Source organism: Mustelus asterias, chromosome 3, assembly GCF_964213995.1.
Source record: "Mustelus asterias chromosome 3, sMusAst1.hap1.1, whole genome shotgun sequence".
In the NCBI taxonomy this organism is placed as follows: domain Eukaryota; kingdom Metazoa; phylum Chordata; class Chondrichthyes; order Carcharhiniformes; family Triakidae; genus Mustelus; species Mustelus asterias.
In genome coordinates this window covers 64,419,939-64,442,142 of record NC_135803.1, presented here as the reverse complement: position 1 = coordinate 64,442,142, position 22,204 = coordinate 64,419,939, and the positions used below count along the sequence as shown (strand labels likewise).

The 22,204-nt window shown below is 43.4% G+C and overlaps 1 protein-coding gene across 1 annotated transcript; it reads left to right on the top strand.

Annotated features, from left to right (window-relative positions):
* The first annotated feature begins 9,354 nt into the window (after positions 1-9,354).
* On the top strand, positions 9,355-13,065 carry LOC144484233 (C-C motif chemokine 20-like). Its single transcript, XM_078202766.1, has 4 exons — positions 9,355-10,267; positions 10,647-10,749; positions 10,850-10,927; positions 12,791-13,065. Exons 1-4 carry the CDS (start codon positions 10,186-10,188, stop codon positions 12,819-12,821), a joined length of 294 nt encoding a protein of 97 aa, XP_078058892.1. The 5' UTR covers positions 9,355-10,185; the 3' UTR covers positions 12,822-13,065.
* The last annotated feature ends 9,139 nt before the right edge of the window (positions 13,066-22,204 follow it).

The following is a 22,204-nucleotide window of genomic DNA, read 5'->3' as shown; positions in this document are numbered from 1 at the left end:
AAACCAGTTGTCTATATCATAGGTAACAGTAAAATTTTACACTTTTAACATTTTGGGGTTTGATGAACATCTGTGCAGTTATTTAACCTCAGGCTGCAGAATTAAATGAATCCTTACTGGGCTCTGTCTTTAGTCTGATGTCTGCCTGCTCCACAGGAAGCCTGGTCTACTTTAGGTAGTGCTGTTTAAGAATTAATCAATTTAAAAACTATCTCTGAAATGGAAAGTGTATTTACAAACTAACTTAACGATCAATGTCAAAGGGCATATTGAATTTGAAACTTGAGCATCTTGTGGTCCTCTCTTTCCAACTAAAAGGTCTATTAACAATTTGATGAATTTCCTGGTCAAGATGCCTTGCCAGATACCAGACTCAGCAGTCAGTCATCTAATTGTTTTAATCTGTGTCGGTGTGTGAGCTTTTGAAATATGTGCCAATGTTAGCGGTGTTGTGAATTAGTTGCTGGAATTATACAAGTGCTCGTTCTCAAAGCAGGTTGATCAAACCAGAATTCTAGCATTAACTCTGGTTTAGAATTGGTATTATTCTCATTCGCAATAACGCCAATCTTGCTCCAACACTCAACCTAATCAAGCTTCACAGGCAATACTATCATCAACAAAATTGCTTGACTTTCAAAGTGGGAAAATATTATCCTGACCCATGGAGCATCAGTTTCCGTTCAGTGTCTCCGTACAGGTGTATGAAGCTCCTGCATATTTGCATTGGCAAAAGTGCATCAAATGTGCATTTCTAGTTGCTTACCGCGCCTGCCTTTGAGTCTGGCAAATCTCCTCGGATCAGCTAATTTAGAATCATAGAATCTCTCATTTGCAAGAAGGTTAGGGCCAGGATTCTCCCCAAAGAAATCTGAGTGCCCAATGGGCAGGAAAACAGGAGGATTTCCTGCCCGTTTTTTGGGTGTACTTACCTGAACGAATTTCCAGCACTCTGCATCACAGAATGCCTCGGAGAGATTCATGCTGGAAAGTGGGGTGGGGGGCGGGGCCTCATCCTGCTGGAGAGGTCAGCAGCATAGTGCGAAGCGAGCCACTGCGCATGCGCTGATCTGTCAGTGGGGAGATCGGTGTATGCGCAGTGCCCCCCCACCTCCATCACTGGTCTCCCAGTCGCTGGTCTCCCAATTTCTTTTTGCAGCACCACCCCCCTCCCCAATTGCTGGCCAGCCCACCATTGCCAGCCCTGACACCCCTATGGCCCCACCCCCAGTGCCCAGTGGACAGTGTCTAGGTGCCAGGTTGGCATTGCCCAAGGGGTATCACCCCCTGCCCCTGATGTCCAGGGGAGCCTCAATGGCCTCTGTTCCCACCAGTGGGGTGAGCATGCCTGTCCCTGTTGGTGGGGAGCAGTTGTAAACCCCGCTGGTGGGAACTTCTCCCAGCAGGGGGCATACACTAGTGGGCCCAGAAACTACCATCCCGGGCCTGCTAGTGAAATTGAAATTTCAATATGGTAAGAAGCCATGCATCATTATACAGAAAAAAAGGGCCTGGGAGACTTGTCATTGGCTGGATGTCTGGCATGAGTGCTGCTAGAGACCCGCCACTGATGCCTCCTGGCCCACCGTGCTATTCGTGCAGCGCAGTAGGCTGGGAGAATTCTGGCCTAGATGTCTCCTGTTGGACAACAGCCAACAATTAGGCACAAGTGGCTGTGGGGGTGCAAACTGGAAAGCTGCACCAAGCTTTGACTGGGAAATGACAGCAACACAGCATTTGAAAGAAGCCAATAAGAACTGCACAGAGCAGGGCTGTTAATGTTAGTGTAGTATAGTTAGTCACATTACTAGCAGCTCTGAGGCAGGAAGGGCAGGGCTTTTTGGCATGCAGAGAAAGAGTCCAAATTAAGCTGCTGTATGAGTAAACAGTTAGTGTCACCTATACAACCTCAAGGTGAGCAATGCAATGCAAGATAAAAATGTAATCTGGATCTTGCGTACCTCACCATTATATCAGGGCACCATCTTTAAAAGAACAGCAACTTCCTAACAAGGCTAATTGAATGGCAAGAAGGGGCAGGAACCTGCGGCGCCAAAGTTTAACGACTCATCTCTGGGTGTCCTCCTTGACCAGGTGAAGGATAGGACGGACATCCTGTATCCAGCTGATGAGAGGAAGGGGCCAATCAGGAAGTCGAACCCTGAGAACAGGTCAGCATCACAGTTAGTGCCCAGGGCCCCTAGAAGAGGATGAAAAGCCTCATCAGTATCGCCAGAATAAGTGAACCCTCAGTTGCTCACACTAATCACAATGAATGGTACAGGGCACATGGTCTCAGCAATGCCGAAAAGCCATGCCTACCCCACTGTAGTCGATCCATTCTACAAGTGGAAAGGCCACTGTGCCTCCCTCACCCTTCTACACTGACCGGTCATACTGTCTAGAAGGGTGGCAGGGAAAAGTGCTCAGACGTCGAGGACACCAGCAAGCTCTGTTTCTCTGAACTTTATCCTTGTGTGAGGATGGGCTCACCACTTCTGCACAATGCACTGTGCATTAATCAGATGCCATACAATCCAATGGATTTTATCTAAGACTGGAAACATGAGAAAGAAATGTGAAAGTGCTTTGTACAAATGGATGTTAAATACAATTCCTCTCAACCTGATCTTCTCTGTTCCAGGAGAAGTTAATCCATAAGCATCAAGAGGAGTGACATGGGCCACCTGGAAGAGAGCAAGGTCTGAGCCACAAGAAGTCCTGTCCAGCTCCAACACAGGCCCAAACCCAGAGAGGAGTGAGGACAACACAGAAGAGCAAAGAACAACTGTAAAGGCATCACAACAGACACCAGCACCTTCCTCCAGCCCAGAGACACACACCTCAGTGGGTATTAGCTCTATTGTAGAAAGGGTCGCACGTCCTGGTGATCACTATACAAACAAGTTTTGGAGGAAACACCCTCAGTCGAGCTTACCGGCATTTGGAGGAGGGCTGGGGAAGAGGCAACATAAGCCAGCACTTTTCAGGTCTCAGATCTCCAGATGATGGCCATCAAGGTCATCCAAGGCAACAGGGGCAACTGGTCAGTGGACTGCTTCCACTGACCTCTGCTGTGGATGTTGAGGGAGCAGGAAAAGAAAATCAAGACATACTGAAATCACAATTGGTTGCACAGATGCACTATTGAATTTCACAAATATCAAACTTTTGTACATATGGATGCTTTCACTTGAATAATGTCTAATGTGTTGTTTTAGCTGTAGTCCTTAAGGCTCAGCACTACCCACAGCCCCTCCACCCACTCCCCCAACTTCATCTTCCTGGGGCACCCTATCCCCTGGATTGAGGCATCTGCAGGGAGGCAAAGGTATTTGCCAGGGCCCTCGAGAACCATGTGCAAGCACTCTCCCATGTACGCTAAGCCTTTGGCCTTCAAACTCTCAGGTGTCCCAGGGACCTAGCACTGCTGGAAACTACATGCTAGGGTTCCCCTTCAGTTGTCCAGTTGAGATAATCTGCATCTTTGGCCTCCTGCGATGATCCAAACCACCTCGAGATCTCCATCACGAGGCTCTGCATAGCTGCAACCAGCCCAACCATGATGGTAATGACATTCCACCTTAGATTGCCCACCTTTCCCCCTCCTCCAGTCACTCACACCCTATCCCTTATAAGCATTGACCGTCTGCACAGAGAGTGTCCAAGCAGTTGACGCTCCACCCACCCAGTGCTACATGTGGTGTTGCAGGGTCCAGCTGCTGGGGGCCTGGGAAAATCCCACCCATAATCATTTATGGCAATCAAATGGCAATTTATGCGTTAACCAGTGAGAGCTATGCGTGATCACAGGTGATGTAAAAGAAAATAACCATTAGGTACATTTGCCAAGCTTTCCCACGGTATGTGAAAGATGATATGACCACATTGCTTCCAAAACTGTTGCCCTACCAGTTTGGCAGAAAGGAAAGCTTGTTTTTGAAATGAATGTTTCTTCCATCATTACATAAGCATTAAAACACAATTCAACCAAATTCAAAAAAGCTGGCAAAATTTTCATCACTAAATTACATCCAATGATTCTTTTCTTTTACCAGTTACAACGTTAAACAATCGACACTACTAAATATTATTATCTTCAAAGCAGGAAGAGCAGCCTCTGCTTAAAGATGCTGCTCTATTTTTGTTAATTTAATCTACAATTCTAATTAAATTACCCATTGGAAAATAAAGAGATACTGATTAAATACCATGGACGTTCAATATGAGCTCTCCACTTATGCTGCCTAACCTGCTGAGTTCATGTTTTAACATTTTCAGCAACTGTAGTATTTTGTTTTACCTCTTTAGATGACTATCATCATCAAGGTTTTCCTTAACAGACCATAGTTCAATGCCAGCAATCAGCAAATAGCTTAGATAATTCAAAATTCCCCCTGAAAGTTATAAACTGGTTGGGAATTTGTGGGGTCATGGGTCATTATTCACAAGAGCAATGCTACAAAGTGTCACCAGCAACTTCCTGACTTAGCTCTCAAACAATGCTCTTTAGTAAATATAAGGACAGCACCAAGAAATTCATGATTCCCCTGGAAAGTACAGATGGTGTCAACATCAATGTACTGTAGAGAACTTGATTTTACCTGTGACAGTTTTTATCTTTCCCCTAATAGTGAAACTCCAAGTAATCTGGAATATTTGCATGAACTCCCTTTATTTAACACTGTAACTTTATACAATTTTCTTGTGACTAGTTTAGGAGCACATGAATCCTCAGCCTGCGCTTAATTCAATGTCCAGACACTTCAGAGCCTACAAGTTTGAATCGGTCGGTCAGTTCCCAAGCTGTATGCTACAGAAGTCAGCTTAAACTCAGCCAGCTTTGCTGAAGTGAGGATCAGCTTAAAACATCTTAGTGTTCAGCCTTGTGTTTAAATCCCTCCAAACCTCACCCCTTCCTATACTCATCAGCCCGTATAACCATAAAATCCTCAGGGACCACTGGACTACTCCTATTCTGCAACATGTGTATTCCTGATTCCTGTTCAGTTTGCCTTCGGCTGCAAAGGTTGTAAGCCTAGAAGTCCCCCGCTAAGCTTTCCTATCTCTTTACCCTCATTTATCCTTTAAAACTCTCCTTAAAGCCGCCTCTTATCTTTGGCTACACTTCTTGTCATCTGACCTAATGTCACTTTATGTGGTCCAGTTTCGTGATATAACACTCCTGTGAAGTGTTCTTGGGACATTTTATTATGCTAATAGCACTATATTAATACAAGTTGTTATTGAAGTAGATTTTCCCACCAGTAGTAAATTTAATGAAAATTGCCAGAGGATCAATGAAAGATACACCACGAACACAAAGACCTTTATATAACTAAGTGAATAAATAATTAGTTTGGGTACCTTCTGTCATCCATTGTGCATCAGGTGTATACATATTTCAAAGTCAATTCAGTCCAATAGAATAACCTGGCATTCTGATATTAAATGTCAGATTGTTGATTCACTTAGAGGGCACAGAGCAAGACTAGGTGGAAAGTTCAGAATGAGGATCCCAACAATCAAGGAGTATAAAGAGGTCAAGGATGGTAGCACAAAATGGGCATTTGGCAATTGGCAGCCCCTTTTACACTCCAAAGAATTTTATTTACCATTGACTTCAGTGATTCACTCCCTATCACACTCCACCATCACACAAGACCAATATATACCTCCAAGTCTGTAATGAGGCTGCTAAAAACAGGGGATGGGGATATAAAGCTAAGGGAAAGAGAATTTCACAAACATGACATAGTGACCTGCAACATTGTCCACCATTTAAGGATGGATACAGGGCAAAGCAAAGCCATATATGAATTTGGATGCAAATTTACTGGGCCACAGTGGAGTTTGGTAAAAATGAGAGTGCTGAGGTGGGCTCTTCAGGGGGGTTTAAACTAATTTGTCAGGGGAGTGGGAAAAGGAGTTGTAGTCCGGAAGTGAGTGTTGAGGGTGGTGAGGTATTGGGGAAGGTATCAAGGTCAAAGGTGGGTACCGGTAGACAGGAAGGTGGGTTGAAGTGTGTCTACTTCAATGCAAGGAGCATCTGGAACAAGGTAGATGAACTTGGGGCGTGGATTGGTACTTGGGACTATGATGTTGTGGCCATTACGGAGACGTGGGTAGAACAAGGACAGGAATGGTTGTTGGACGTTTCAGGGTATAGATGTTTCAGTAAGTGTAGGGAAGCTGGTAAAAGAGGTGGAGGAGTAGCATTGTTAATCAAGGATAGTTTAACGGCTGCGGAAAGGCACTTCGAGGGGGATCTGCACACTGAGGTAATATGGGCTGAAATTAGAAATAGGAAAGGAGCGGTCACGTTGTTAGGAGTTTACTATAGGCCCCCAAATAGTAATAGAGATGTGGAGGAAGAAATTGCTAAGCAGATTATGGATATGTGTGGGGGTCACAGAGTAGTTGTCATGGGGGACTTTAACTTTCTAAATATTGATTGGAACCTTTGTAGGTCAAATAGTTCGGATGGGGCAGTTTTTGTGCAGTGTGTGCAGGAGGGTTTCCTGACACAATGTGTGGATAGGCCGACAAGAGGTGAGGCCACATTGGATTTGGTACTGGGAAATGAACCGGGCCAAGTGTTAGATTTGGTTGGGGGAGAGCACTTTGGAGATAGTGACCACAATTCAGTGTCTTTTGTTATTGCAATGGAGAGGGTAGATAGTTTTCTGATCGATAAGGGAATTAGGAGATATGGGGAGCAGGCGGGTAAGTGGAACTGATTCGCTTCAGATCAGCCATGATCTTGTTGAATGGCGGGGCAGGCTCGAAGGGCCAGATGGCCTACTCCTGCTCCTATTTCTTATGTTCTTATGTTCTTAATGGAGAGGGATAGGGCCGTACGGCAGGGCAAGGTTTATAATTGGGGGAGAGGTAATTATGATGCGATTAGGCAAGAATTAGGGGGCATAAGGTGGGAACAGAAACTGTCAGGGAAAGGCACTAATGAAAAGTGGAACTTTTTCAAGGACAAATACTGGGTGTCCTTGATAGGTATGTCCCTGTCAGGCAATGAGGAAATGGCCGAGTGAGGGAACCATGGTTCACGAAAGAGGTGGAATGTCTTGTGAAAAGGAAGAGGGAAGCTTATGTAGGGATGAGGAAACAAGGTTCAGATGGCTCGATTGAGGGTTACAAGTTAGCAAGGAATGAGTTGAAAAAGGGGCTTAGGAGAGCTAGGAGGGGACATGAGAAGTCCTTGGCGGGTCGGATCAAGGAAAACCCCAAGGCTTTTTACTCTTATGTGAGGAATAAAAGAATGACCAGGGTGAGGTTAGGGGCGGTCAAGGACAGTCGTGGGAACTTGTGTATGGAGTCAGTAGAGATAGGCGAGGTGATGAATGAATACTTTTCTTCAGTGTTCACCAAGGAGAGGGGCCATGTTTTTGAGGAAGAGAAGGTGTTACAGGCTAATAGGCTGGAGGAAATAGATGTTCGGAGGGAGGATGTACTGGCAGTTTTGAATAAACTGAAGGTCGATAAGTCCCCTGGGCCTGATGAAATGTATCCTAGGATTCTTTGGGAGGCAAGGGATGAGATTGCAGAGCGTTTGGCTTTGATCTTTGGGTCCTCACTGTCCACGTGGATGGTGCCAGAGGACTGGAGAGTGGCGAATGTTGTTCCTCTGTTTAAGAAAGGGAATAGAAATGACCCTGGTAATTATAGACCGGTTAGTCTTACTTCAGTGGTTGGTAAATTGATGGAAAAGGTCCTTGGGGATGGGATTTACGACCATTTAGAAAGATGCAGATTAATCCGGGATAGTCAGCACAGATTCGTGAAGGGCAAGTCGTGCCTCACAAATTTGATTGAATTTTTTGAGGAGGTAACTATGTGTGTTGATGAAGGTAGGGCAGTTGATATCATATACATGGATTTTAGTAAGGCGTTTGATAAGGTCCCCCATGGTCGGCTTATGATGAAAGTAAGGAGGTGTGGGATAGAGGGAAAGTTGGCCGATTGGATAGGTAACTGGCTATCTGATCGAAGACAGAGGGTGGTGGTAGATGGAAAATTTTTGGACTGGAGGCAGGTTGCTAGTGGAGTGCCACAGGGATCAGTGCTTGGTCCTCTGCTCTTTGTGATTTTTATTAATGACTTAGAGGAGGGGGCTGAAGGGTGGATCAGTAAATTTGCTGATGACACCAAGATTGGTGGAGTAGTGGATGAGGTGGAGGGCTGTTGTAGGCTGCAAAGAGACATAGATAGGATGCAAAGCTGGGCTGAAAAATGGCAAATGGAGTTTAACCCTGATAAATGTGAGGTGATTCATTTTGGTAGGACTAATTTAAATGTGGATTACAGGGTCAAAGGTAGGGTTCTGAAGACTGAGGAGGAACAGAGAGATCTTGGGGTCCATATCCACACATCTCTAAAGGTTGCCACTCAAGTGGATAGAGCTGTGAAGAAGGCCTATAGTGTGTTAGCTTTTATTAACAGGGGGTTGGAGTTTAAGAGCCATGGGGTTATGCTGCAACTGTACAGGACCTTGGTGAGACCACATTTGGAATATTGTGTGCAGTTCTGGTCACCTCACTATAAGAAGGATGTGGAAACGCTGGAAAGAGTGCAGAGGAGATTTACCAGGATGCTGCCTGGTTTGGAGGGTAGGTCTTATGAGGAAAGGTTGAGGGAGTGAGGGCTGTTCTCTCTGGAGCGGAGGAGGCTGAGGGGAGACTTAATAGAGGTCTATAAAATGATGAAGGGGATAGATAGAGTGAACGTTCAAAGACTATTTCCTTGGGTGGATGGAGCTATTACAAGGGGGCATAACTATAGGGTTCATGGTGGGAGATATAGGAAGGATATCAGAGGTAGGTTCTCTACGTAGAGAGTGGTTGGGGTGTGGAATGGACTGCCTGCAGTGATAGTGGAGTCAGACACTTTAGGAACATTTAAGCGGTTATTGGATAGGCACATGGAGCACACCAGGATGATAGGGAGTGGGATAGTTTGATCTTGGTTTCAGATAAAACTCGGCACAACATCGTGGGCTGAAGGGCCTGTTCTGTGCTGTACTGTTCTATGTAGTACTGCAAGTGAAGAGAATGCACACCACAAAATTCAAACCACGCTTCTAAACATTTTGTGAAAAGCTAAACTTGTAACGGGTAAACTTTTCTCTGACATACTCACCACCCAGGTTCAGACAAAATGTTGTGGAATTCTAGTTATATTGTCATTGTTCTTTGAATATCTTTTTTATTTATATTCTTCAAAGAATAAGCGGCTGGTATTTTCCTAGCAGTTTTGCTGATTGTTGCCACAATGTTTTTACAGAAGCCCTGATTCAATGATTGAACAAGGATTACAGTGTTTTGCCAAGGTATGGACCACACTGCCATTAAAATAATGGCAGGTTGATCCTCCCCACATGCCCCCATCAGTTAACATATTTGTTAAGATTCCCTCTGTTTGGTGTTTCCAGAGTAAGAGTTTTAACAACACCAGGTTAAAGTCCAACAGGTTTATTTGGTAGCAAATGCCATTCGCTTTCGGAGTGCTGCTTCTTCATCAGATGGAGTGGATCCACTCCATCTGACGAAGGAGCAGCGCTCCCAAAGTTAATGGTATTTGCTACCAAATAAACCTGTTGGACTTTAACCTGGTGTTGTTAAAACTCTTACTGTATTTACCCCAGTCCAACGCTGGCATCTCCACATCATGGTGTTTCCAGAAACATTGGGACCATCTTCTGGAAGAAGCCTTTTAATTACTGAACAGATTTTTTAAAATTTACCAACGAATTTACAATTGTCCACACAAATATCTGCAATTCCCATCCCAATATGAGAACAATTTGATAACACTGTGACAAATTCAGTTTCAATCCTGAATCTGAAGCTAGATAAATTTCAAATCATTTGTAAATTTTAATCTGCTTATTTGAATTTCTTTTTAAATTTCAGTTTCATATATTTTTGTTCGGCGCAATATAATTGAAGAATGTTTCTGTGGTGACTGCAGGGGAAAATACAGAAAGGAAATTCACAATAAGGAGGCTGTTCCACTTCCTTCATTGTGCGTTTTTTCCAGTGACTCTTCTACCTGTACTCAAAATTCTCGCTGTATATAAGAGGACAGAATGGGCAAGATCACTACTTGGCTGAAGATTGTTAGAGTAACTTACAAGGAGAGAAAAGCTTGCTTCAAACAGTCAGCGATACAATGAGTGCTCTGAGGAAGCTGGTGGTAACACTACTATTCTCGATGTTGATGCTGAACATGCTCGATGACTCAGCCTTTGCGTGTAAGTATTGCATCAATTATTAATTACAACTCAGGGTATATTATAAGACTCAAATACATTGTTGCACATCAGACACATTTATTATAAAATGATTGAATCCAATGAGATGATAGACTAACGCAGTGAATGGCGTGCCACAATCTATGTAAAACAGGGTATGAAAGGCTAACGAAAGGTCACAAAGTTGATCGATTTTCCCTCGAATTTTGCGCACACACTCGAATTTTAATTCATTATGATTACAGAATTTGATATAATTTGTCAGATTACAAAGGACTTTTATTATACGCTCTCTCAAAACAGATGACTTTTTAAATTAACATCATGTCTCTATCTAAAGTCTTGCTCTTTTTTAAACCCTCTGTTTTAATCTTTGCAGTGGACTGCTGTCTCCGCTATTCAAACAAACGGTTGCCATTCAGATTAATCTCCGGCTATGTGCAGCAACAGTCCAATGAGATCTGTGACATCGATGCAATCGTGTAAGTACATGGTTCTTGACGTATCACACGGAATGATTGGGAGTAATTGCTTTTGGTGATGACCATTCACTGACAATCTCTATTTAAATACACCTTACAGATTCTACACTGTTGGAGATCATGCAATCTGCGCAAATCCCGATAGTCGTTGGGTGAAAATTGCATTGAAATTGATGAGGTAGGAGTTCAAACTCTAATTTCTACCATGTCCTGAGGGGGTGACTTTGAATTTGTGGGATAACAAAACGGGCGACAACGAATGGACAAAAGGAATAAAGATTTGGAGAGAGCTACAAAACTGAGTGTGCACCCGTTATTAATTGTTTTGCATTATCACACAAAGTCAAAGTAACCCTATTACTGTCCGATGATACTGAGTACAATAATGGCACAATTCAATCCTTCAATTTTAGAGTAATATTTTCCTGTCAATAAATTACACGATAAGAGATTCAATTTCCCAGAGCTAAGATTGATTCAAAAGTGATTACTAAAGATTATATTGTGTTAGTCTTATATGTCCTCTACTGGAAATAACATGTACAATTACAAAAAAACTAATGAATATTTGATAGCCCACAAATCTGCAGGTTATTGAAGAAAAATTAACAGACCAAGTTCATTTTGTAAAAATGTCTTTGTTTCCCATTGGTAATTTGGTTATAACTAGGACTTCTAACTGTACAAAGCTTAACAGAATTCAAGAGCATGATCTTTACCAATAAATAAGACTAAAGTTGGGGCAGCACGGTGGCACAGTGGTTTGCACTGCTACCTCACAGTGACAGGGACCCAGGTTCAATTCCGGTCTTGGGAGACTATGTGGAGTTTGCACATTCTCCCTGAGTTTGTGTGGGTTTCCTCTGGGTGATCCGGTTTCCTCCCATACTCCAAAAATGTGCAGGTTAGGTTGATTGGCCATGCTAAATTACCCCTTAGTGTCAGGGGCATTAGCAAGGTAAACATGTGGGGTTATACGGATAGGGTCTGAGTGGGATTGTTGTCGGTGCAGTCTTGCTGGGTTGAATGGCCTCCTTCTGCGTTCTAGGGATTCTATGAATTTCTTTTCCCTGCTTTTGCTAGTCTTCCTATTAAAGAAACATAATTCTTAAAACAGGGAATAGCTTTTGCTAGTCGTCTTATTCAAGAAACATTTTTTGAAACAGAAAATTCTGGAAATACTCAGCTGGTCAGGCAGCATCTGTGGAGAGAAATAGAGTTAACGTCTCAGATCGATGACTTTTCATTAGTGTTCTGATAAAAGGTCTGAAACGATAACTCAAGTTTTCCCTCTCCACAGATGCCATCTGACCTGCAGAGTATTTCTAGCCTTCTGTGATTCTAATTTCTGATTTCCAGCATCTGCAGTATCTTGCTTTATAGTTGGTATAATGTTGGCAATCAAATGCAAGGTGGACTGAGGTAGAAAGCAAAAAGTGAATGTCACAACTTGCGTATTCAGGGGTGCTGGTGTTGTGATTTCGTCGGAGACCCATTGGGCCTGACTTTACTTCTCTGTGAGTGGATGCTCTTTAGTGAGTTAAAATTAGGGTCAGAGTAGCATGGAGGTAATATATTGCATCTAACTATGCAATCCTTGGCCTGGGTTTGTTGATACTGTGTAGTTGAATGAGAAAATAGTTCTCTTCCCCATGCTAACAACATCCCTCACCTTAATGAATGTTCAATTCAAATAAATAAGTTTTAATAATATCAGCAACAATACTTGCGTGTATATACAAAACATAGATCAAATATAGCTAAACACTGCAAAAATAAAAATAAAAAATGCTGGAAACTAGTCAGTCAGTACCCATGGCGACAATATACAAATTAGTGTATTGTGTGTGGATCTATCTACAGAGTTACAATGCAGGAGGTAGACATGCATATTAATAGAATCAGAACCCCTCTGCTCCATAGGTGTTGACTGATCTGCCATGAATTTTCAACATTTTCTGTCTGTGTTACAGTTCCGTGTTGTTTTTATTGTTAAGAGTTAAGGTGACCTGAAACTTAATTCTCATTGTCTTTCCTACAGCAAAAAACTGGAAGAAATGTCCCTTGATTGATGAATTCCTTCTTCACAAGTATACTGTCTGCTTTGCTTAAGCAATTACGTCTGCATAGCATCTATGTACTTATGTATAGTTAGTGACAATAATGCTACTATCAATTAGCTACACTGACTGGTTGAAATGTTCATGTCATGTTATTTTATTACAATTATTATTTGTAACACAATAAAACATTTTTCGTGTGTATCTTCCAATGTTTTGATGCATCATCTACAAAATAAAAGGATAAAGGTTCACCAATTTCAGCTTCCCATGTGTTTATTTTGCATCTACAGGAAGTGCATTTTAATGCATAATTAATATTTGCATTGGTTATTGTGTCAAATTAGTAGCATATATATCCAGAAACTGTTAGAATTCCTCATGCCTGAATTAAGGGAATATTTTAAGAAAGCGATCCAGTGGTAAACAATGGCTTTTTACTTTGGTTGTAAGCAATTAGGTGACAAGGTTAACGAGATCACTAAATCAATCAGAAAATAAGAGAGGAATTTCCGCCTGGAGAAAGGGACGTGGTAATAGAGAAAAGGATAAAATAAATTTGAAGTAAAAAATGGCCACAGCTATTGGGCCGCCATGATGGAGATATGGCCTGCAGCTTCATCTGAGACTAGGTGGATAGGAAAAGAGGCCTTTAAAGTGCTTCCCCCACAGCTCCTGTCTGCTGCTGAGAGGCCAACTCAGGCTAGTTTGTGTTCTCCTGACACCTGAGGGACCACACAATGGTTGTAAAATTTCATTTGGCTTCTGATCAATGCCCTTAATTGGCCTTTTAATGAACTTAACAAGCTACGGTGTGCTTGCGAGCGGTAGTACTTTCATGATGATCTGCCATTGCTAAAACATTTCTTGGGAGTGGAATGACAAACTGACACACCCGCCAGCATTGCAAAATGATGAGTAATCCCACTTCCATTCTTGGTGCTCTTGGCTTCCAAAAATCTTGCCCAAAGTGTTAGTGCAAGCATGATGGGCTGAATAGTTGTTCTCTGTGCTTGTGCAAAGCTATGGGGTGAAATTTACAGGTGGTGAGGATATATTGCTTCCCCCCTCTACCCTCCCCTCCCCCCCCCTCCCCCCACCCTTCGTATAACAAAAATTGGTGCGTTTGACCACACAGCAGTGATAACATGCTGCCAGCAGGCAGGGAGAGGGACCCCCCTCCCCCTCCCCACACCTCCACCCCCATCCCTCAGTCCCTCAATCTGATTAACCAGCAGTTCTAAGATCCCAGCAGTGCCAGAATATAATAGTGGATGCTGCCGGCACTGCAAGCAGGTCCACGAAGAAAACGGCATGGGTACTGGAGACAGGTAAGTTGGGCCTTTGTGAGTGGGAAGGGATTGAACACCCCAGTGAAGGAGTAGAGGTGGGTTTTGGAGACCAGATGGGAATGGACAAAGTAAGGGTATCATCTTGATTGGGTGGGGAGAGTGGGGAGATTGTCCATAATGCGCACAGGGCAATCCCCTCCCTCCAACTTTTTCACGAAAGTTGGTGAAAAAAACAGACTCTCCAATTTCACTCTCTACCCATGCCAACCATGTTACAATGTGGGCAGCAAAATTCTCAGGGCAATTGGCTTGTTAACCATCTCTTTGTTCCTTTTTTCAGATGGCAGGCAGGCTGCTGATTTTATTGCCATCATGCTAGTTTTATGCATTCAGCAATCCCAATTTCAGTCTATAGTTCTTTGAGCTAGGCAAAGTGGTTTGTATATTATCCTGAATAGGGACAGCAGCTTCAACTGTGGGAACTTACTTAGCAGCATTGGAAAATATCAGTCTTTGTCCCTTGCCCATCCACTGTTGGCCTAACTGGTGGAACCCCTGCCACCTACATAAAATGCATCCCTTGGTTTTGGTATTTTGGTTTGTAACTAGGTAAAGCATTTTAAATGTGTTTTAACCACATCTTTGGTACAACTGCCTGTTTGATGCTGCCTTGTGAGCACAGTGGCACAGTGGTTAACACTGCTGCCTCTCAGCACCAGGGACCTGGGTTCAATTCCAGCCTTGGGTGACTATCTGTGTGGAGTTTGTACATTCTCTCCGTGTCTGCATGGGTTTTGTCCGGGTGCTCCGGTTTCCTCCCATAGTCCAAAGGTATGTGGGTTAGGTGGATTGGCCATGGTAAGTTGCCCCTTGGTGTCCAAAAATGCGTAAGTTGGGTGGATTCACCATGGTGGATGCGGGGAGTTGTGGGGATAGGGTGGGGAGGATGGGCTTGAGTGAGATACTGTTTCAGAGAGTCGGTGCATATTCGATGGGCTGAATGGCCTCTTTCAGGGCTGTAGGGATTCTGTGAAAATAAATATTATAATTTTCAGTATTGTATTGTGTGTGATTAGCATAATTTCAGTGATTTTTTCATTCACTGCTGCTAAATACAAATACTTGACAGTTTGCAGGAACTCCATTCATGAAATTAGTGATATTTTAAAAACTGAATTCATTGCTGACTCTTTTCTTCCAGTTTGAACCCAACCCTAACTTGTATTGAAACTCTGGAGATACTTACTGAATTTTCAATTAATATAGATTCCTTTCAGACAGCGATTTACAAGTATCTGTAATTGGTGTTGTGTTGAGCTAACAATATTATTATTGCATGTAATTCTAAAAACCTTGTGAAGTTGTTCCAAGCACTCAGTGACGAGGGAATGTTTGGAGAGTGGTTTCCACTTTGCTTCTCAATTCTGTGGTTTAATATACCAGTGGGAAAGACTCACCTAGAGGTAGAACTATTAAGAAGGGGTTTCAGACAATTAGATATTTGCCCAACTTATTATAGTTCCGGCTGAAAGTGGCTCATTCCTTCAATCCATGTACTATTTTTGGAGGCTCTCACCATAGTGAGAGGTTGTACACTTTCTTGTTAGTTGCGGATGTAGTGCAAGTTTGCAAACCATAGGCAGCCAATGTCTGTCGGTTGCAGATCAAGGAGGCACAAGGTGAAGGAATTGTCAACACTGCCATAACTTACATAAATGGCTGTTGAAATTCAATTCCAAAAAGCCTGATGGTGTCAGAAGGACTGGAGTCTGGTAATAAAAATGGCCCTAAGGGCATGGGCTTCTCCAATGTTCTTCTGAAAGGACAGGGTGGAGCTAGAACACTGAGGTGAGTTTGACGTATTGTTTGGAAGTAGCTGAGGTCAAAAGTTGTGTTTGTTACGCAAACATTATTTGTCATTTTACCATATTGTGTCTCAGATGAGTCACAGCTTCCCTTAACATCATTGGAAAAACCAATGCCACAGGCTTCATTACTTGGCTCAAAGTTCACTTCCTGTGACCCTGGTTCACCAAGATCAGGTGTAATTTTCCAAACATGTTTGATCCTGAACAGTGCTTCAAACCTCATTCTTTTCATCAGGACGATTCAATCCTGACCACCTCCATCTCATTTTAGCATCTTTGTCACTGAAGTCCCTTATTTCCCTCTCAACTTGTTTTTTCCAAAATGTGGCTGTCCACATGTTGTACTACATTAGGCACCACTTGTACATCACTCCTGTCCTTGACAACCTTCACATTTTCCTGCCCTCTCACAGGTCAGATTTAAGTTATGAAAATCCCTCCATTGCATCACTCCGTCCTAATTCTGTAGCTTCCTTCAAACTGTTTCCCCTTTGACAAGCCTCAATTTTCCAACTCTAGCCTCCTGTATGTTTTGCCCTCACTTTTCCTCATCATGGACAATACAATTTTCAAATGCTGAGACCCAGCTTTTTGAAATGTACTCCTGCAATGTCAACATCTTTCTTAGCCCTCTCTCTGCTCTAGAAACTCATGTGTTGCTTGGTGACTCCATTCCACTTCTCACTACATTACAAAGTGCCTTAAGGCATTCCTTACATTAAAGACAATACGTAATTTTTTTTGAGACTCAATCATTTCCTCCTGCCAGGGTCTAACATACATCCTAGGATGTCAGCTCCTAATTTGTCATCAAAGTACAAAGAACAAAGAACAATACAGCACAGGAACAGGCCCTTCGGCCCTCCAAGCCCGCGCCACTCCCTGGTCCAGGATTGAATCCTGAATCCAGGATCCCCGCCCAATTTTCCAGCCTATCTACATCCTAATATCCTATCCACCGAGCTGTCCCTCACAGCTACGATGCTTTGTTCATCACAACCTATTAACTCACCCCCACCCCCCCATTCCAGACCATGTGATCTCCAGGGAGAGGCGAAAACCCAGAGTGAAAACCCCAGGGCCAATATGGGGAAAAAAAAATCTGGGAAATTCCTCTCCGACCCCCTGAGGCGATCGAAACGAGTCCAGGAGATCACACTGGCCCTGATCAGAAAATGCTTCCCAACCCTATTCATTTCCACTTCTGCTTTACGAACACCATCTGAATTCCCTGCCCCCGAGACAGGTTCCCAACTATCCGCAGTCTCGCTCTGTACTGGCACCAGCAAGATGATCATAGAATGAAGCCTTGAAAAGAGAAACAAAGAACAATTAGCCCGCGCCGCTCCCTGGTCCAAACTAGACCACTCTTTTGTATCCCTCCATTCCCACTCCGTTCATATAGCTGTCTAGATAAGTCTTAAATGTTCCCAGTGTGTCCGCCTCCACCACCTTGCCCGGCAACACATTCCAGGCCCCCACGACCCTCTGTGTAAAATATGTCCTTCTGATATCTGTGTTAAACCTCCCCCCCTTCACCTTGAACCTATGACCCCTCGTGAACGTCACCACCGACCCGGGGAAAAGCTTCCCACCGTTCACCCTATCTATGCCTTTCATAATTTTATACACCTCTATTAAGTCTCCCCTCATCCTCCGTCTTTCCAAGGAGAACAACCCCAGTTTCCCCAATCTCTCCTCATAACCAAGCCCCTCCATACCAGGCAATATCCTGGTAAACCTCCTCTGTACTCTCTCCAAAGCCTCCACGTCCTTCTGGTAGTGTGGCGACCAGAACTGGACGCAGTATTCCAAATGCGGCCGAACCAACGTTCTATACATCTGCAACATCAGACCCCAACTTTTATACTCTATGCCCCGTCCTATAAAGGCAAGCATGCCATATGACTTCTTCACCACCTTCTCCACCTGTGACGTCACCTTCAAAGATCTGTGGACTTGCACACCCAGGTCCCTCTGCGTCTCTACACCCTTTATGGTTCTTCCATTTATCGTGTAGCTCCTCCCTACATTATTCCCACCAAAATGCATCACTTCGCATTTATCAGGATTGAACTCCATCTGCCATTTCTTTGCCCAAATTTCCAGCCTATCTATATCCTTCTGTAGCCTCTGACAATGTTCCTCACTATCTGCAAGTCCTGCCAGTTTTGTGTCGTCCGCAAACTTACTGATCACCCCAGTTACTCCTTCTTCCAGATCATTTATATAAATCACAAACAGCAGAGGTCCCAATACAGAGCCCTGCGGAACACCACTAGTCACAGGCCTCCAGCCGGAAAAAGTAGCAGTGAGGTTAATAGTGCTCACCATTGACAGCCACTTCAGCTGAGGGCAGATGCCTAGTTAACTGTAGAAATCTGAAGGTTGCTGCCCAAGATTCACAGTTTTACTGTTACCTTTGTGAAAGCAGCTTCTCATTGTCTGGCTTCACACTGAAATGTTTTGAACAATGTTAATATACTGTATTTAGGTGGTAGGTATGAATTAAACTCAACACAGGAACTTAAGGCTGGTCGCAAGTAGCAGAAGGAGCTTGCTTTGGAGCCAGTTAAGATCTGCGTATACTTATATAAACCTGGAATTGCTGTCAGAGCTTCTTCCAACGGTATGCTAAGTGTTGATTATTGACAATTTACCTTTCTGGCACTGAAAATTAACTATTATAAATGTGGAGCCAATGTTCTCACTTTCTGGTATTCTCCAGGGATATGCATGGATGCATCTGAATGTTCATAGAATCATAGAAGAAATCATAGAAACCCTACAGTGCAGAAGGAGGCCATTCGGCCCATCGAGTCTGCACCGACCACAATCCCACCCAGGCCTTACCTCCACATATTTTACCCACTAATCCCTCTAACCTACGCATCCCAGGACTCTAAGGAGCAATTTTTTTAACCTGGCCAATTAACCTAACCCGCACATCTTTGGACTGTGGGAGGAAACCGGAGCACCCGGAGGAAACCCACGCAGACACGAGGAGAATGTGCAAACTCCACACAGACAGTGACCCAAGCCGGGAATCGAACCCGGGACCCTGGAGCTGTGAAGCAGCAGTGCTAACCACTGTGCTACCGTGGTAATGTTATCCTGAATCTAACTAGCTGATGTGACACCCACGTTAGACCATACAGGTCCTGGCATTGCCTGAGTTGTTCACTTCCAAAGAAAATGCATAAAACTGCCCATTGGACTCTGCACTGGTGCTGTTTAAAGGACTGGGCAATCTGATTTCAGCTAGGTTAAATTTAAGGACCTTTTTTCGATTGGAATATTTCTGAAAATAATGTGGGGTGTTTCTGGAGGTACTATGATTTATTTGCCAATAATGTTGTTGAATCGTCACAGGAATGACAAAGGAGTAGGTGATCTGTCCATCTCAAAAGGTGGAACAGGTATGGGGGAGGCAGTAGTGCCATTGCCTCTGGGTCTGCAGCATCAAAGGGAGATGGAGCAGAGACTGCAGAGAGGACAACTTCTGCACCATACCCTCATCCAAGGTAGAGCCAGGGTTCCCCCATGCTCATTGACAGTGACAGGAAGCTGTGTGGTTGGCCAGCCAAAGCACTCAGCATCTTTGTGTGTGTGCCCATTCAAAACTCTCCTACATGCCACCTCATCAAGGTCCTGAACTGATTGCTCTGCTGCAAGTCTCAACTGCCGCCTTATCCTACCAGCTGGTCCCACTGCCTTTACTTCCTTTACATACCTGTGTTCATTCAGGTTCCACTTGCCCTGTTTCCCTCACTTTGATAATATCACCTCACACCTCAGCAATTCGTGGTGTAACTGAGATTACATTTAATGCTTTATTTTTAATGGATACACAAATAAGAACTGAATCATAGAAAAGCCTTAAATTTGCCTCAAGCAAAAGCTGGATCTTTCCTCAGTGACACATCACCAGGGTTAAACTGGTGTAAGTTGATGTTTTGTCCCCTGGAACTGCTCGGCCATTGACTACACAGAACGCCCTGCAATCAATTGACATATTCCCAATTCTCAACTGCAATGGAGGGCCTGCCATAGCCGCAGGTGGGGTTAAGCAATGCTACTGGAGTCTTTCTTGCCTGCAGCAGCTTAAACAGGCCAGGCATCCTTCCAGGTGTTGAAACAGTTGGTGCCCCACAGACTGAGAGGTCCCATTAATTATCTACGAACATACAAACATGAAGTAGGAGCAGGAGTAAGCCACTTGGACCCTCGAGCCGGTCCCACCATGCAATGTGATCATGGTTGGTCACCATATTTGATTGAAATGAAGTAAAAGTTACACTTACACCAGCCTGCACAAAGCAGGGTGCCAGCACAATAGGAGTAACATCCACCTTTTTTAATTCATTCGTGGGACATGGGTGTCGCTGGCTGGCCAGTATTTATTGCCCATTCCTATTTGCCCGAGAGCAGTTGAGAGTTAACCACATTGCTGTGGCTCTGGAGTCACATGTAGGCCAGACCAAGTAAAGACAGCAGATTTCCTTCCCTGAAGGACATTAGTGAACCAGATGGGTTTTTCTGACAATTGACAATGGTTTCATGGTCATCAGTTGATTCTTAATTTCAGATATTTTTTATTATTGAATTCAAATTCCACCATCTGCCATGGCGGGATTTGAAGTCAGGTCCCCAGGACTTTAGCTGAGATTCTAGATTAATAGTCTAGTGATAATACCACTAGGCCATCGCTTCTTCCATTTAACATCATAGAATCATAGAATCCCTACAGTGCAGAAGGAGGCCATTCGGCTCTTCGAGTCTGCACTGACTCTTCAAAAGAACATCTGACCCAGGCCCTATTCCATATTTATCCCACTATTCTACACATCTTGAGACACAAAGGGGCAGTTTACGATGGCCAATCCACCTAACCTGCGCATCTTTGGATTGTGGGAGAGAACCATAGTGCCCAGAGGAAACCGATGCAGGCATGGGGAGAATGTGGAAACTCCACACAGGCAATCACCCAAGGCCAGAATTAAATCCTAGTCCCTGACGCTGTGAGGCAACAGTGCTAACCATTGTGCCATCGTGCCACCCTGACCCTAACATTGTACTTTGTAATATTAGTGCAGAATAATCCATAGCTATATGGACAGAAATCCAACCCAACTCTCTAATACAGATGTAACTTTGCAAATGTGGGGCATTATCACACCACACATGGATCGGAAAGAAATTACTTCTGGTGATGGTCCATTCACTGACATAGATACCGCACTGTCAGAGGATGGGTGCTCTGAATATATATCTGAAAGGTGGTTGGGTTAAAATGAGACTGTGCTTCTTGAAGTGACTCAACAAATTCCATCCGTCCCTGCTAAACAGAATAGATTACCTTAAGAGGAAAAAAGGTTTGATTCCAAAGGTTTTGAGCTGAACAGGTCTGAGTGAAAACTGTTCACATTAGAAATTGAGCATTCTACACCATAACAGAATGAAATGTTATATAGAATGCTGCATTGGTTTATTGCCTTCTATGACCTCACCCTGTTTGGGTGGCTGGACATGTATGATCTCACAATAGTAAATAAGTAAATTTAGTTCAAAAACAAGGGCCTCTGTTATCAAATTTAAATGACACTCTTCTTTAAACTGGATACTGCACCATACCCATCTAAATGTTTAAGAATTTTTACTATCTTCAATAATAATATCATTTTGACTGATACTAATGAGGGATTGTGTGAGAAGGATGTTCAGTACAAAGAACAAAAACAGAAAATGCTGGAAAATCTCAGCAGGTCTGACAGCACCTGTGGAGAGAGAATAATGCTAATGTCTTGAGTCTGGCTGCCCCCGAAGGGTCGTCTAGACTTGAAATGTTAACTCTATTCTCTCTCCACAGATGCTGTCAGACCTGCTGAGATTTTCCAGCATTTTCAGTTTTAGTTTCCGATTTCAGCATCCGCAGTGATTTGTTTTTATTTCTGTACAAAGAATGTAGGGTAACTTAGATCACCAAAGAATATACTATATTAACTGAACAGTAGCATTGTGAGTGAAGCAATATTAAGCATGATTTTATAATAGAGCTGAAAGCAAAGTTTCATTGCCACATTGTACAGGTTACAATCTGTGACCAGTAACTGGCTTTGTAAAGCAATTTGAGATGGAGCAATTTACTACACTAAATACTGATTGGCAAAGACAATGGACATATGCTATTTGATAGCATGCAAACTGTCCAAACAACATAACAAATGGTAGATCA

What these genes read in the sequence shown, in the direction of transcription:
- LOC144484233 (XM_078202766.1), top strand. Translation starts at nt 10,186, where the DNA reads ATGAGTGCTCTGAGGAAGCTGGTGGTAACACTACTATTCTCGATGTTG. An exon ending in CGATGACTCAGCCTTTGCGT is followed by an intron (nt 10,268 to 10,646) that starts GTAAGTATTGCA and finishes TAATCTTTGCAG; the next exon opens with TGGACTGCTGTCTCCGCTAT. An exon ending in ATTGCATTGAAATTGATGAG is followed by an intron (nt 10,928 to 12,790) that starts GTAGGAGTTCAA and finishes TCTTTCCTACAG; the next exon opens with CAAAAAACTGGAAGAAATGT.